The sequence below is a fragment of the Ascaphus truei genome, chromosome 10, assembly GCF_040206685.1.
Source record: "Ascaphus truei isolate aAscTru1 chromosome 10, aAscTru1.hap1, whole genome shotgun sequence".
In the NCBI taxonomy this organism is placed as follows: Eukaryota; Metazoa; Chordata; class Amphibia; order Anura; family Ascaphidae; genus Ascaphus; species Ascaphus truei.
This window is the reverse complement of record NC_134492.1, coordinates 21142421-21157742: the sequence shown is the minus strand read 5'-3', so window position 1 is coordinate 21157742 and position 15322 is coordinate 21142421. Positions and strand designations below refer to the sequence as shown.

Sequence of the window (15322 nt, the reverse complement as noted above, 5' to 3'; positions counted from 1 at the left end):
AGGAGGAGCATACTGGTCAAGTGAGGAGGCGAGCACAGTGATGTAAGTTGTGACAAGACTGTTTGGGCCAGTGATGGATGGTAGCAAAGAAGAAAAAAAATTAGATTTTTAGTCGGGATTCAAATGACTGAAGATTGTGATTAAATCAAGGAGAGGCTGGAGATCGAGTGGAAAGAGTGGGAGAGAAAATAAGATGAGGTTATGGTCAGAGCGGGAAGGGAGAGATTGAAAAATCAGATAAGGAGGACTTGTGAAGACTAGGTCAAGGAAGTGGCTGTTCTTGTGGGGGCTGGAAGCCACCTATCGGAGAAGTCCAAAAGAGGAAGTGAGAAAGAGGAAGCGAAATGCTCAGGAATAAGAGGGGGTCAATGAGAGTGAGTCAGTCAGGCGAGGAAGGATAAGCGGGATTAAATTCAGAAAGGAAATTAGAGTGTGAGAATGTAGAGTTAGGTGGCCTGAAGATAACAGCAATACAGAGTGGAGAGAAAGGTGAATACAGACATACCCCGGTTTAAGGACACTCACTTTAAGTACACTCGCGAGTAAGTACATATTGCTCAATAGGAAAACGGCAGCTCACGCATGCGCCTGTCAGCACGTCCTGAACAGCAAAACTTGCTCCCTACCTGTACCGAAGCAGTGCGCAAGCGGGGAGACTATAGAGCCTGTTACAAATGCGTTATTTACATCAGTTATGCCCGTATATGACGATTTCAGTACAGTACATGCATCGATAAATGGGAAAAAGGTAGTGCTTCACTTTAAGTACATTTTCACTTTACATACATGCTCCGGTCCCATTGCGTACGTTAATGCGGGGTATGCCTGTAGTATGGGCCTCGAAGGATGAGAATGTCAGGGAAGCATGTGTAGGTAGGGGCTGCAACTTAGTGAGAAGAATTCCTACTTCACCCCCATGTCCTAAGGGACAAGGTGTGTGTGAGAAGGAAATACTGCCTCCAGGGCAGTCCATATGAAGTGTGTTTGCACATTTGAAGTTGGTAGCATTGATCATGTTGCTTCTTAATACGTGGGTAAAAACAACCGAAAGGATTTTGATCATATTATGCAAGTAAGTGCACTTTTCTATAACCAATAACTCATCAGTTGCTTTTAAACAATGGCTTTCAAAACAAGCAGAGCAATGCAGCGCATAAATCCAGCACAGAGAAGAAAAGTCAGGCCTGTACACCAGACACCACTTACATCAGTAACAATAGTTAATGTTTTAGATTAAAGATCTGTCCCACTCACTTGATTCCATTCCAACCATTTGAGATTTAATCAACCCAACGTTCATACATATTCATAATCTCTGGGCATTTAATTAAATTCCACATTACACTTTCTTCCTCCCATCCCCAAGAGTGCATTCCCTAAACACTGGTAATCCATCTTTTGTAGATAAGGTCGGCCACAAATTATTCTTTACGCTCAGGATAACAGCAATTTCCTGTGATTGGGTTTACCCATTAATTGCCAGAGTGGTCTGCAACACATTGCAGAGTGCTAATGAAAAGCCTATTCCACGTACCGCAACTAAAATTAGATGCCAGTTTTACTCATCACTTTTAACTGCTTGACTGTTCATTAGAGTTGGACCATGGTTACTTTACAGCGTCGCTAGCAATCAAGGGGTTATAAATGTAAGATATTGGTTACTATATAGTTTGTAAACAGTTTATGCTTTCAATGCAAATCTGTATCATGACAAAGGGGAAACTAATTTGTACATGTGATTTTCTAACATCTACAGTAGAAATAAAGTTCTTGATCGGCCTACAAAATCACACAGAGCAAAATAATAGAAATGCAGTCCTGCAACACTATGACATTAGTTATACTCATCCTATTTTAAACTGAATTCCCAACATTTTGTTGCTCGTCCCATTACAGCAGAGGGGGAGAACTCCAGAATCCATTGGAGAGCAGCAGGACACAGTGTTAAAATTATGTATAGCGGTGTCTCTTTCAGAGTGGCCGCACAAATATGCCGGCAAACATCTACAGAGAGGAACTCATACGTATGTACGGCGTTGGTACTTAATGACTGACAGGACACTTTCTTGATCCCTCAGCCGAACAGAAATTATACCACAGCATGTGCCAGCTCTCATAATGATAAGCCTGCCTGTAACGGGTGAGCAAGAGCAGAAATCTTTGTCTGACTTCTCTATTTCCGAACAAAATCAGTCATCAAGTATTTCCGTGGCAAACAGCACATTCGTTTTATTGCAGAGCAAAACATTGCAAGTGCCTACAACTAAAAAGTGGCAGGATTTACTAATCACTTCTCACGGGGTCTTGGTTCTTATAAAAAAAACTAAAATAATTGTGTTGTACTACATGTGGTTCAAATGTACAGTAAAATATTAACACTGTTAAACCCTGCACTGCCTAATTTAAGAACAGATGCAATTTAATGATGTCTCCCATAACACATCTCCCATTGTAAACTCTTCGGTTATAGAAATCTTACTGCCTGTAGTCGATATCAGAAATATACTGACATTAGCCAGTCTTGTATTTTTCATACACAAAACACCTGTACCTTTCCATTCTCACCAGATATGTTACTGTGATATCCTCTATTCATTTTCCGTTGGAAAACAGTTAAGATTTTTTTTTTTTAGTTTTCCAACAGCTTCAGCTATAATTGCATGCAGAAAGTGACTTTCATTCGCTACAAGCACAAGCCCACATGTGCAGGATGTAATACAAGGAACCGCAAGCCAAACAAATGCCAAATGAATTCCCGGGTACAATGTAGCATTTAATAGCAATTAAGCAACTGTTTCAAATTGTAAGCTTTGAAGTAATTTATAAGACTTTTGGACAGACAACATTACACAGTTACATAGTAGATTAGACTGGGAAAAAGACATGTGCTGGATATAAACTGCTTATACTTTCTTATTGTTTTGTTTTTTAATTATACACACACACACAGACACACAGACACACAGACACACAGACACACAGACACACAGACACACAGACACACAGACACACAGACACACAGACACACGCCATGTTAGTCCAGTTGCAATAGTGCAGAATAAATGAGTTCTTCAGTATTAGGTGATACCTTTTTTATTGGACTAACAATTTATGTCATAGGACAAGCTTTCGAGAGTTATCCTCTCTTCTTCAGGTCAAGCAATACTGATATACAAAGGATTCAATGGCTAAAACAGTGTAGAGAGAGAGAAAAACAACAACAGATATGTACTGTAGATTAGGTAGGGTGTTAAAAGTGTTTGAAGCCAGGGGACAGTGACCAGGAAAGGTGGGGAGGGATGCTGGGGGGGAGAGAAAGTAAAGTGTGGGTAAGAATGGAGGCAAGCAGGATAATTACAAACAATTTTGATAGGGTGTGAGAAAACCCATGTCCGCATTAAGTCCTTTTGATTTTGGTGCCAAAAACTAAAGGACTTAATGCAGACATGGGTGTTCTCACACCCTATCAAAATTGTTTGTAATTATCCTGCTTGCCTCCATTCTTATCCACACTTTACTTTCTCTCCCCCCCCCAGCATCCCTCCCCTTCCCCACCTTTCCTTGCCACTGTCCCCTGGCTTCAAACACTTTTAACACCCTACTTTATCTACAGTACATATCTGTTGTTGTTTTTTTTTTCTCTCTACACTGTTTTAGCCATTGAATCCTTTGTATATCAGTATTGCTTGACCTGAAGAAGAGAGGATAACTCTCGAAAGCTTGTCCTATGACAAATTGTTAGTCCAATAAAAAAAAAAGGTATCACCTAATACTGAAGAACTCATTTATTCTGAGAGATATAGATATAGATATAGAGCAAATAGAAATACAACTGTATGCTCATTTGCATGTCTTAGGCCTGGGACATAGTGAATGGAAGCTCGCTGAGGCGGGCTGAGCCGCGCTGAGCAGATGCGCAAACCCCCTGCATCTGTCATCAGCGCGGCTATAGTTTCCCCTTTTGAAACTTCCCTGTCTGTTCCAATTTTCTGAGCCAACGCACGCATCAGCGCGCATGCGGAGGCTCAGAAAATTGGAACAGACAGGGAAGTTTCAAATTTGGCGCTCGGGGAAGCCGAGGAGCGGTCACGTGACCGCTCCCGGGGACTAGCCCCGCCTCCCGCTCCGCCTCCTGGCACGCCTCCGCTCCGCCCCCAGAGCGCGCTCACTGCCTCGCCTGCAAGGACAGGAAAAAGCTACATTTTCTGCAGGCGAGGCAGAGCAGGAGCGCGCCTCAGCGAGCTTCAAGTTACTATGTCCCAGGCCTTAGGCAGGTCTGCAACCCCGCCTTTCACCATTATCACACAGCACTTCCACTGCAGCAAGGGATTCTGGGAAATGACATGCAAATAAGCACACAGTGCCACTTTTTGCTTCAAAAACCATTTTTAACGTGGTTCCCAATAGGCTTAAGCTTGCTGCATGGTCACAGCTTTGAGCACAGCCAGGGTTAAGATGCATAGCCAGAAAACCCACCCACAGACAGCCGTTTCGACTTTAATGGGTCTCATCAGTGTGGGGTTGGTTAACTGACTATGCAATGACGCAATGAGGATGGGGTTTACCATACTTAGTTAAGTTAGGGTGAGTAAAAAAAGTGACAAAAACCCTCCACAGCAAAGCATATAGCAAATGGAAATACAACTGTATGCTCATTTGCATGTCTTAGGCAGGTCTGCAACCCCGCCTTTCACCATTATCACCCAGCACACAGCACTTCCACTGCAGCAAGGGATTCTGGGAAATTACATGCAAATGAGCACAGTGTGCCACTTTTTGCTGTAAAAACCATTTTTAACATGGTTTTTGAAGCAAAAAGTGGCACTGTGTGCTCATTTGCTTGTCATTTCCCAGAATCCCTTGCTGCAGTGGAAGTGCTGGGTGATAATGGTGAAAGGTGGAGTTGCAGACCTGCCTAAGACATGCAAATGAGCATACAGTTGTATTTCCATTTGCTATATGCTTTGCTGTGGAGGGGTTTTGTCACTTTTTTTACTCACCATAACATATATATACATATACATATATTATTTTTAAATGTCAGGGTGAACATTTTTTAAATATTCAAAAGTTTAACAATTCTAATTGTAATATAATTGGGTAGCAAAGAGATTGTAGAAGTGTGAGACAGACAATTGTGATATACATTTCTGTATTTTTAGTTTAAGTTATGCTATAGGGCTTCTTAAATTATAAACATTTGAAATAGAAGGTTTTATTAAATCTCTAAACATATGTTTTTAAGTGCCGCACTTTAATGACATAGGTCATATTAAAAAAGGAAGGTTGAATGCATTATAAAGAGATGGAGGAATCTGTGCAGCCGTCTGGTTTTCTGGCTACAATAGAACCTCACAGATATATATGACCCTCAATTCTGTCTGCCCAATTACACCCTCTCCTCAGCAACAGGAACAGCTGCAAAGCTCTACACCTCCTACATGTATGTTTAGTGAGAATATTACAACCGCAGCAAGACTTGCACTGGAGTAGTGTATTCATTTTCAGTGCCACCAGTTTAGCAAAGAACGGGCAGGGAGTAAAAGAGTACGATAATCTATCAGGAAAGGAATCCAAAAAACACGAAGAAAATTGATGTGTTACTTCAAGGACAAACAACCCAACAATCACTAGACCTGTATCCCACCATTAACCAAGAAGCCCGTTGTTTTGTATTTTGGGGTTAGAGGGCTTTAGAAGCAGGCAGAAGGGGGGAGCAAGAGCAATCACCCAACTATTGTAAAAATAAAAACTGCCAAAATACACAGAACAATAACCCAGTATTATACCCTGTACTACAAGACAGTCTTGCTATGCCTAAGGCAGAGAGGGTTAATGAAAGCGGATAAGGGTTCCTGGACTAAATAAGGGTCAGTCAGATTTGCATTGGTTGTAAGCTGTATTGTTGCAGGGTTCTTTCACTCACCAACGGCAGTTCTGCCTCCCACATTTCAAAACAATAAGGGGTAGAGCCTCTTAACAAATGCTAAATATTTGCTGCAACTGAAAAGAAAGCAGACAAACTTAAAATATTTCAAGCACCATACTAATTCAATTAGAAGTAATGAATGATTACACTAGCCGCTGATGACTGAATCTGGATGTAGGTTCTCAAAACTCTGAAAATCGCCAATCCGTGCCCCTTGAAAATCAATGTCCAACCACACGGATCGGCGATCCTGCAGCTTTGAGAATCTGCCCCTTAGTCTGGTATGTGAAACTTACCCAGTTGGAATACCTTTGTCTGTAGCAGCACAGATACCCTTTGCAACTGTGGGCCACTAGCTTTTGCTGTTATTAAAGTAATAATTACAGAAAAATCAATCTGAAGCTCCTAGCTACAAGTAACATGTATATTTAAGTTGAATAATGCATGTTACACTGCATTTATTAAACGTGTATAGCTACAGATTGGTATAGTCACCACGTACACCTGAAAAACAGTGCATATTCTCCTAATACTCATGCATTTAATTGAGAAAGCTGGAAGTTTATAAAAAAAAATCCTTTGCAAAACCTATTTTTAAATGTATGGCTTTAGTTGGAATTCAAATCTGTTATTGATTTACATTGAACAAATGAAAAATAGTGTCAAAGTAAAAGCAGTACAGGCATACCCCGCATTAACGTACGCAATGGGACCAGAGCATGTATGTAAAGCGAAAATGTACTTAAAGTGAGTCACTACTTTTTTCCACTTATTGATGCATGTACTGTACTGCAAACGTCATATACGTGCATAACTGGTGTAAATAATGCATTTGTAACATGCTCTATAGTCTCCCCGCTTGCGCACAGCTTCGGTACAGGTAGGGAGTCGGTATTACTGTTCAGGACGTGCTGACAGGCGCATGCGTGAGCTGCCGTTTGCCTATTGGACGATATGTCCTTACTCGCGAGTGTACTTAAAGTGAGTTTCCTTAAACCGGGGTATGTCTGTATGTATTCAGCACACAAAATGTGAAAATCACTGATATTCTCAATGTTTCGGTCTCTAGAGGGACTTTTATCATGACTGTAATGACAATGCTGGTGGTAGATTTTATATATTATTTAAGTTTTGTGAGTGTGCTTCTTCCCAATATTAATATAGCTCAAAACGTTAAAAAAATCCTATTTTTTTTTAAATAAATCAGTTCTGTAGTAATAATTGTCTGCATTTTTTTTTTTAAACTCCTAATGCCATTATTAATGTTTTTTTAATGTACTGATCTTCCTCTGGTTGCTACAGCAACCATTTAGAACAGCGGTGCGCTACTTCCTGCGCCCCTTATCTGCTGCCTCGGTTGCGCCTCTAATGATGCGTCAAATGCCGCTGCGGCGTCATTTGACGTCACGTCTCAATGGTAACGGGCATCATTTGACGCCGCATTGCCAAGGAGACGCGTGGACAAGAAGCCGGTAAGTAAATTTACAGAGGCCTCACGCTCTTGGCTCCCGCCGCGTGGCCTGCGCCCCCCCCCCCCCCCCACCCCATCAATAAAGCCATATCCACTACCTCTTTTGAAACTGGCCCGGATTCGCACCTTTTTGAGCGCTTTCCTTTGGCAACAAAGTATCACAAACTGAGTTCTAAACAGCAGACTTTCTATTGCTCTGAAAGCTGTAACAATAATGTTACATTTAGTAATATAACAGATCAGCTGCAGCATTTTACAGACTGCAGCAGTAACTCAGATGGCAGACATTTCTTTAGTGACACAACCAGGATTTTATAACAGGAGCACGAAACGATTCCCAGATAGGGTAAGAATGACAAATACATCATCATAGGTTTTACATATAAAAGGAAACAAACAAAAAGGGGGGGGGTGTAGTATTGCTGCTTTAGTAGCAGCGCAATCCGGTGCGCTGCCGCCGAGCAGCATCTTTATTGTACCAGGGAAACTGCAAAGCAGAGACAGGGAAGCGTGGCTTCATTGGCTGGAACCGCTCACGTAACCCGGCTGTCGTCAGCCAAGAACAAAATCTGAGGATCGCGCCTGGAGACATCCGCCCTGCAGTTCCACGCGGCGTGCACGCTGCAACAGGCATGAGCACTTTTTTTTTTCTTAATGTTTTTCAGGCGTGCGGCAACGCACCCCCCCTCACAACTTTTTGTATAAACAAGGCCTTAACCTTCCAGATAAACTTTCTATGAGTAAATTAACCTTTAACATGCAAGATGTGGACCGCATGATATTTATAGTACTGAAAATAAGACAAAGAAACCTGACTAATACTTTTTCTGACCACCTTGGAATGTTCCATTTTACACCTACTACATTTAATTTCAACATAAGTTACCTACTAGTTTCCTGCCAAGTGTTATACATCGTCAGTTAGAGCAGCGGTGCGAAAACTGGGGGGCGCAAGATTATTTAGGGGGGCGCAGGCTGCGTGCGGGTAAACCTGGGGGCGGGCAGAGCTGTGCACTGGCGGCCAAGAAGCAGCTCCGTGCTGCTGCTTCTCTATGGCTTGCTGCGGGGGCGGGGCTTCTCTCTGCACACAGACACCCCCTTCTCTTCCTACTTCCCCCCCCCCCCTCGCCGCCGCCCCCCCCCAGGTGAAAGTGTGTGTTGTCTGTGTTGGTTGTGATTGAGTGTGTCTTGTCTGTGATTGTGTGTTGTGATTGAGTGTGTGTGTTATGTTGGTTGCGATTGAGTATGTGTTGTGCCCGGTTGTGTGTGTGTTGTGCCTGTTGGTTTTGTCTGTGTCTGTGTTGGTTGTGATTGTGTTTGTGTGTGCTGTGTGCGGGTGTTGCGATTGAGTGTGTGGTGTCTGTGTGTGTGTGTTGTGATCGAGTGGGTGTTGTGATTGTGCGTTGTGCCTGTTGGTTGTGATGAGTGTGCTGTGATTGTGTGAGGGTGTTGTGATTGAATGCAGCGGTGCACAAACTGGGGGGGTGGCGCAAGATTATTTAGGGGGGGGGGGGCACATGCGGCGAAACCTGGGTGAGCGGCCCGGCAGGCACTGCATCCTCTGCAAGTGAAAGCGTAGGCTGCCACTATAATCATACTATGAATGTACAGAAATAATAATAAAAAAAAAACAGTGTAAACACTTCCCCACTCGTGCCTGCAAAATTATGCAGGACACCCTGCGCTCATGCTTGGAGAGTTGGTGATATCACCAGCTCTCAGAGGCAACATGGACGCAGCCTAATTTTGCAAGCGCGAGCTGTTGAAATATGTAAGTATTTAGACATTTGTATTTACATTGTATACCTTTTAATAAAGGTTTTTTTTTTTTCATGTGATTTTGATTACATCAAGCAGGGGGGGCCGAGAAATTTCACGGATTAAAAGGGGGGCTCAGCATAAAAAGTTTGCCCACCCCCGAGTTAGAAGATATACTAACGCTGAAAGAAAAATATATTTTTTGACCGATATAATAGGTGAGCATAGGCCACTTAATTATTTTACAGAACTTTTTCTATTATACCTATTCCTTATGCTCTCTCTCGAATTCTTAAAGGCATGGATAAAAGAGGCAGATTCTGCGCCAAAATGAGGTTAATACCATTAACCGTTCCACCATATGTAACCCAGTAGGGTTATCGGAAGCAAAAATATTCCTATTCATATGGTCTCCCAAATGTTAACCATTAAATGATTCCCTTCAAAGTATTTTGTTTTCTTCATGAATTCCTTTTTACTGCTTTACCAAAGTGCTGTTATTATGAAAATGCTTTCACTTGTCATTTTAACTAAAATTGGCCACATCTACCCATTTGTGTCTAAATGTGATTCACCGCTGGCAATGTCCTTGAAAGGCACAGAAATGGAAACCTCTTCACAAGCCTATCTGATCATTGCGCATACACAGACCATGATTCTAGTCCTGGAGTAGAAAACCTGTAATTCGTAAAACAAAAAGTTGCTATTCTAGCTCTGAAGTTAAACTAAAATAAGGGGTTAAACTCCTATCACGGAAGATTAGATTAATTCCATGCTTTCGTTTTCAAAACATGCAATCAAGTCAAAAAAGTGATTTTTATTTTTTTCCAGCCAAAAGAAAGGGGTAATTTATCGTGTAATCCAGGAGTGGCAAACTCCAATCCTCAAGGGCCACTAACAGGTCAGGTTTTCAGGATATCCCTGCGTCAGCACAGGTGACCCAGTCAATGATACATCTAACATAATATAAATGTAACTACCAGTGTTTTTATAGTATAATTAGAAGCACATAAAAGAAAAAATATACGGTATGTGTATCCTATACAAATATAATTCATTTTTTCCAGGTATATCAACTACAGTATGTTGTTTACTAACTCTGCATTTACTGTACCTAACCTCAGCAGTTGCTGCTCTCCATTATAACATGACTATATTCCACTCCATTAAGTTCAACAGAAAAGAAGCTGTGTTTAATGTGTTGTCTTATGTCCAAATGTGTTGGAAGGCAAAACAAAAATGGACTGTCAAGGAAAGGGATCAGCAGGAAGAAAGCAGGACCTATAAACCCAAGTATGGTTATCAGTAGAAGGAAGTTTTGTTTAAAGTAAATCCAGCACAGTACACAGTTTTACCGGTTGCCTTTTGGCGAGCATATTTTCTAGGAAGCTGATTCACGCAGTGGCCTTAGCTGTAAAACTGTAAGCATTACCTGCTTTGTGAATTAGGCCATGAGAAAAACATACTGTGTAAGCAAAGTGCTTTAAAGTCTCTGCATTGACAAAGTAAAAGAACATTTAAACCACACGTTCATAGAACTAGCCCTCTTAATTTGCTTAATGTTCCCCAGTAAAGCCTTAAGGATTTGATGTCAGTCTTTCCCTCACCATTGAGGTTCATTTGTGTCCATCCTAAAAAATGTTGTTATTTTACTGTATTTGCCCTGAAGGCATCGATCAACCTAAGTGAACCAATGTCCAATGATCGATTCCTATGGCAAATCTGGAAGGTACTTAATATCATGTAGCTCTTCGTTTTTGCGATATGGCTTTTTTGAGAAAGATGTACCCTTCGCTTATACAGAGAAAATTCCCCTTCTCCTCCATAACTGTTTTAATGCTTTGGAAAAGAATATAAACTGGACACGTTTCAGCAAAGCCTCATTCATGATCTACATAGCCTCTATATGCAATCTAAAACCTTGTTTTAGCCATAGTTCTCATAGGTTACACATTATTAGACAACCATATATTTCAGAACTAAAGCATATCTGATCTTTGTAGATCAACCATGATGCGCACCACCAGAATACAAAGCTATAGTCTATAATTTAGTTTAATACAGAGTTTCATCGCTTTTATTATTTACTTTATTAGCCATTGTCAACTGGTATGCAAAAAAATGTGTGTGTATATACACATGTACACACCACCACGGATAAACCCGATTTTCAGCAGTAAATTAGAGGCCCCAACAAGAGGAAGAGTTTAGAATTATTTTCACTGTATATGTTCCCTTTCCTGTAGTGGTGATAGAAACAAAATGAAAATGCATGTGACTGCACACATCAAGCACTGCATACTACAAACGCTGATGGCCTCTTCGTGAGCAGCTTTGTTCCTGTTTTTTTTTTTTTTTAAATGCCTAATTAAATCCCTTTGAGTTTAGTACTGAGAATTAAAAAAATAGCTTCTTTGAGGGATGAAAGAAACTGCATTTAAAGTTTCCAGCGGCTGGAGGAAGGCTTTTGAGTCTTTATTATCCCTCTGTCCCTTGATCCCTCCCCATGGAAACCCTGCATGGCAAATGTTATATGTTAGGGACTTTTCCGGGTTCTGGAAGAAGTTAGACAAATTCCATGACCCTGGAAAACATCCTGTGATCCAGTAGAGGGGTTTTCTTACATACAAGTGACCCTTTTTATTAACTCCACACAGCTGGAGTGTTCCAAATCACACTGTACATTATGAATACGCTAGTAGTGCTGAAGAGGTAAAGTGTTCCCTGCTAATTCAAACCATTAAAAGTCAAATGTGTTGTGGGGTAAGTTTAATGGAAATCTTTTACCCTGGACTATTCCCAGAAACGTCCTTTGTGATAATAAATCCACATGAATTTCAAAGAAAAGCAATAAACTCCTTCCACATCGTCGTTTGTAATACAAATAATTCAATGTGTTGTCTGCTACGAAGCAGCAACATCAGGGAAAATCTCTACCTTCGCTTTTCATCTAACCTAATTTTTCAATTACTTTTATTTCTCTCATGAAATCACAAGGGTGAGAATATTTTAGTACAAAAGAATGAGCTAAAAGAAGTTGCTTTGTGGTAATGGTTTTGAAGCAGGTGAAACTTGTTTAAATCCCAGCGTAAACTCATGTTGACCATGGACAAGTCATTATCTCCCAGTACCTCAAGTAACAGATAGTACGTCGTCTGGAGTTGTGCCTGCAAAATTCTACCAATTGCACAGTTCTATTCAAATATTGAAGCATTAGATTCTCCAGTAAATTGGGATTACAAGCCACCACTAATTTTATGAATAAGAAAGGCCCGTTTTATTATAACTGCTGGACGACATGGCAATCCTGTGGTGAATGCTGAAGTGGAATATCACAAAATACTTCATTACAGAAGGTTAAGACAATACAGTGCTTGTGTGTATGTGCACATATGTGTATGTACATATAGTGTGTGCATGTGTATATGGGAATCTTTAGGTCACAATTTAGTAGACTACCTAAAATAAAAGTAAACAAAAGAAATGAGATCTGTATTAAAGGTTTAATCTTTAAAGAAAAACACCACTTTAGAGATTTGCCAAGTACAGCAGCCTCCATGAAATGGCTCAGATAGCAACAATCTGCCCACTGACACTACACGGAGGGGAGTAGCTTCTTTGTCAGTCAGACAACCCTGCGATTGTCTGGTCCAGGGATTTTACCCTACAAAGCCTGTTACAATCAATCCATTGCTGATAAGGGGAGGGGGAGTTATAAGTATAATCTCAAACCCCCTCGTCTGGAAAATGTCACGTATTTACAATGCTTCATTACAAAACAACCAGCGCCTTAGTATAATTAACAAAAACTGCCCACAAGATGTTATGGATCACAGCAGTACAATTGAAAGCAAATAACTATTTATGAATTGCTCAAATTCAGGAGGTCATTCCCTTCCAATGGCTTATCTGACAAAATGAATGACGTTATATATATTTGCATTAAGGGAGAAAAAAAATAGTAGTAGTAGTTAACGACAGAAGTGGAAGTTACTGATCCATAATAAATCCTGAACCTGTGAACCATAACAGATTTAAACACAGTCCTCATCACAAGCTACACTCCCAACCATCTACCACAGCCCCATTCACAATTATGAGATGTAACTAGAAGGCTGGAAGAAGCCAGTTTATGGATCACAATTATTGTTCGCTAGAGCAGTCAACTATGGTTCAGTGACCAAACTCAATTTGTTAAAGCAACATCATTGTTCTCCACTGTGTATAATGGAGCAAAAGTGACATCGAATTGCAAGCTGGGACGACAAAAGTTTAATGGTTCTGCTTATGACCTATGAAAACGGTCTGTGCATGCTTCGAAATAAAGATTAATGTGAAATATCTAGATTACCACCCAAAGGAGCAGCAATTTACAACAGCACATCTTTAACCAGCCTCTATCACACAGTTACAAACAAGTTGACATTGCACAAATTTTACACTACACAGAATCGGTCCTCCTGGGTTCGTCAGTCATTCAATACATATATGGTCCTTGTTTACACCCACCCTGAAAATTCATACAGGGGTGGACCAGATTACACAACCAATGGGAGACATTCTTAATAGCCCCCTAATCAACCCTACATCCAGTTTACAAATGTGGAACTGCTCATCTCATCCATGATAGTCCTTGTCGCCCTCCAGCCGCCTGCCACGGTGGTCCTCCTTGTCCCCCTGCTGCCCCCAACCACAGCAGTCCTCCTTGTCCCCCTCGAGCCCCCAGCCATGGTGGTCCTCCTTGTCCCCCTTCCGCCCCCAGCCACAGTGGTCCTCCTTGTCCCCCTCCAGCTCCCAGTGGTCCTCCTTGTCCCCCTCCAGCCCCCAGCCACAGTGGTCCTCCTTGTCCCCAACCAGCCCCCACCCACGGTGGTCCTCCTTGTCCCCAACCAGCCCCCAGCCATGGTGGTCCTCCTTGTCCCCCTACAGAACGATATTCCTCCCCTGCCCAAGTCAGTAAGTATTGACCTATCCCCACTACATAGAGTAGCTGTTCCTCCCTCTCCTTCACCAATACAAATTGAAATGGTCCTCTTTAGCCTCCGTCAATACAGCTCATTGCCTGTCCTCCCCTGGTCAGCCCATACAGAGATTGTGCTCGCACAGTCCTCTCCCACTCCAGCCCATGTCATGTGCCCTCTATTACTCCATACAGGGCAGACCCCCTCCGCTTGTACACTTCTGTCACTTACCGACTTGCAGCACGTTCTCCACACAGCCACTCTCCAGGAGCCGGATCCCGCGGCGGAAGGGCAGCCCCTCCCCTCCTACGGGGGCTCCGTTCCCTAGGCCAGGTATCGCTGAGCTCTGCCCGTTACCCACCGGTCCCCCTGCCGCGGCTCCGGCGGGGCTCCCCGCTCCTGCCTCCTCCGCCCGGTACTGGAAGGACGAGTACATGCAGATCTCCCGCTCGTTGCGAGGGAAGGACCAGTAGATGATGCGGCGCTGCACGGGCTCCGGGATGCGCTCGAAGCGCTCCTCCACCCGCTCGAAGGCCCATTTCTCCGCCACCGCCTTGGCTGCGCAGTCCAGCAGGGGCTCTGGCTGATGCAGCGGGTGCTGGGGACGTCCGTGCGCCGCTCCCGCGCTCCGCTGCTGCTGCAGGTGATGGGAAGGCGGGTAAGCCCGCGAGCACAGCCGCTTGGCGGGTGGGGGGAGGAGGAGGAGCGGCGGCGGAGCTCCCTCACCCTCCGCCATGGCGCATCCGGTCTGCGCTCTCTCTCTCTCACTGACTGACTGACTGACACTGGAGCGCGCACGGACGAGTATAGGGGGCGGGGCTACGGAGAGGGGGCGCGCGTGCAGGAAAGAAGGCAACTGATTGGCTGATGCCCCCCTCACTGACTGACCGATTGACAGCCACTGGAGCACCAGTCGCGCGCGCACAGACAAGTTTAGGGGGCGGGGCTACGGAGAGGGGGCGCGCGTGCAAGAAAGAAGGCAACTGATTGGCTGATGTACCCCCCCCCCCCAAAAAAAAAGCATCGGGGAAAGGGGAGGAGGGATCTTAGAGTGGCACGCGCTAAAGGGGCTGGGCTACGGGGCGCGCGCACGGGGTGATGGTAATCAGAGGGAAGCGTTCAGACGGGTTGGGAGGGGCGAGGGTGGTTGTGTTGTGTTTTTTTTTTCATTATTATTATTATTATATTTCAAAACGTTAAAAA

The 15322-nt window shown here is 43.1% G+C and overlaps 1 protein-coding gene across 1 annotated transcript in view; it reads right to left on the bottom strand.

Moving 5' to 3' along the window:
- The window catches only part of ZSWIM5 (zinc finger SWIM-type containing 5), a 72514-nt gene extending 57605 nt beyond the window's left edge, over positions 1-14909 (bottom strand). The window contains exon 1 of the mRNA XM_075616157.1: positions 14351-14909. Within this exon, the coding sequence (XP_075472272.1) occupies positions 14351-14855 (505 nt within the window). The 5' untranslated portion in view covers positions 14856-14909. The remainder of the gene's footprint in view (positions 1-14350) is intronic.
- Between the last annotated feature and the right edge of the window lie 413 nt (positions 14910-15322).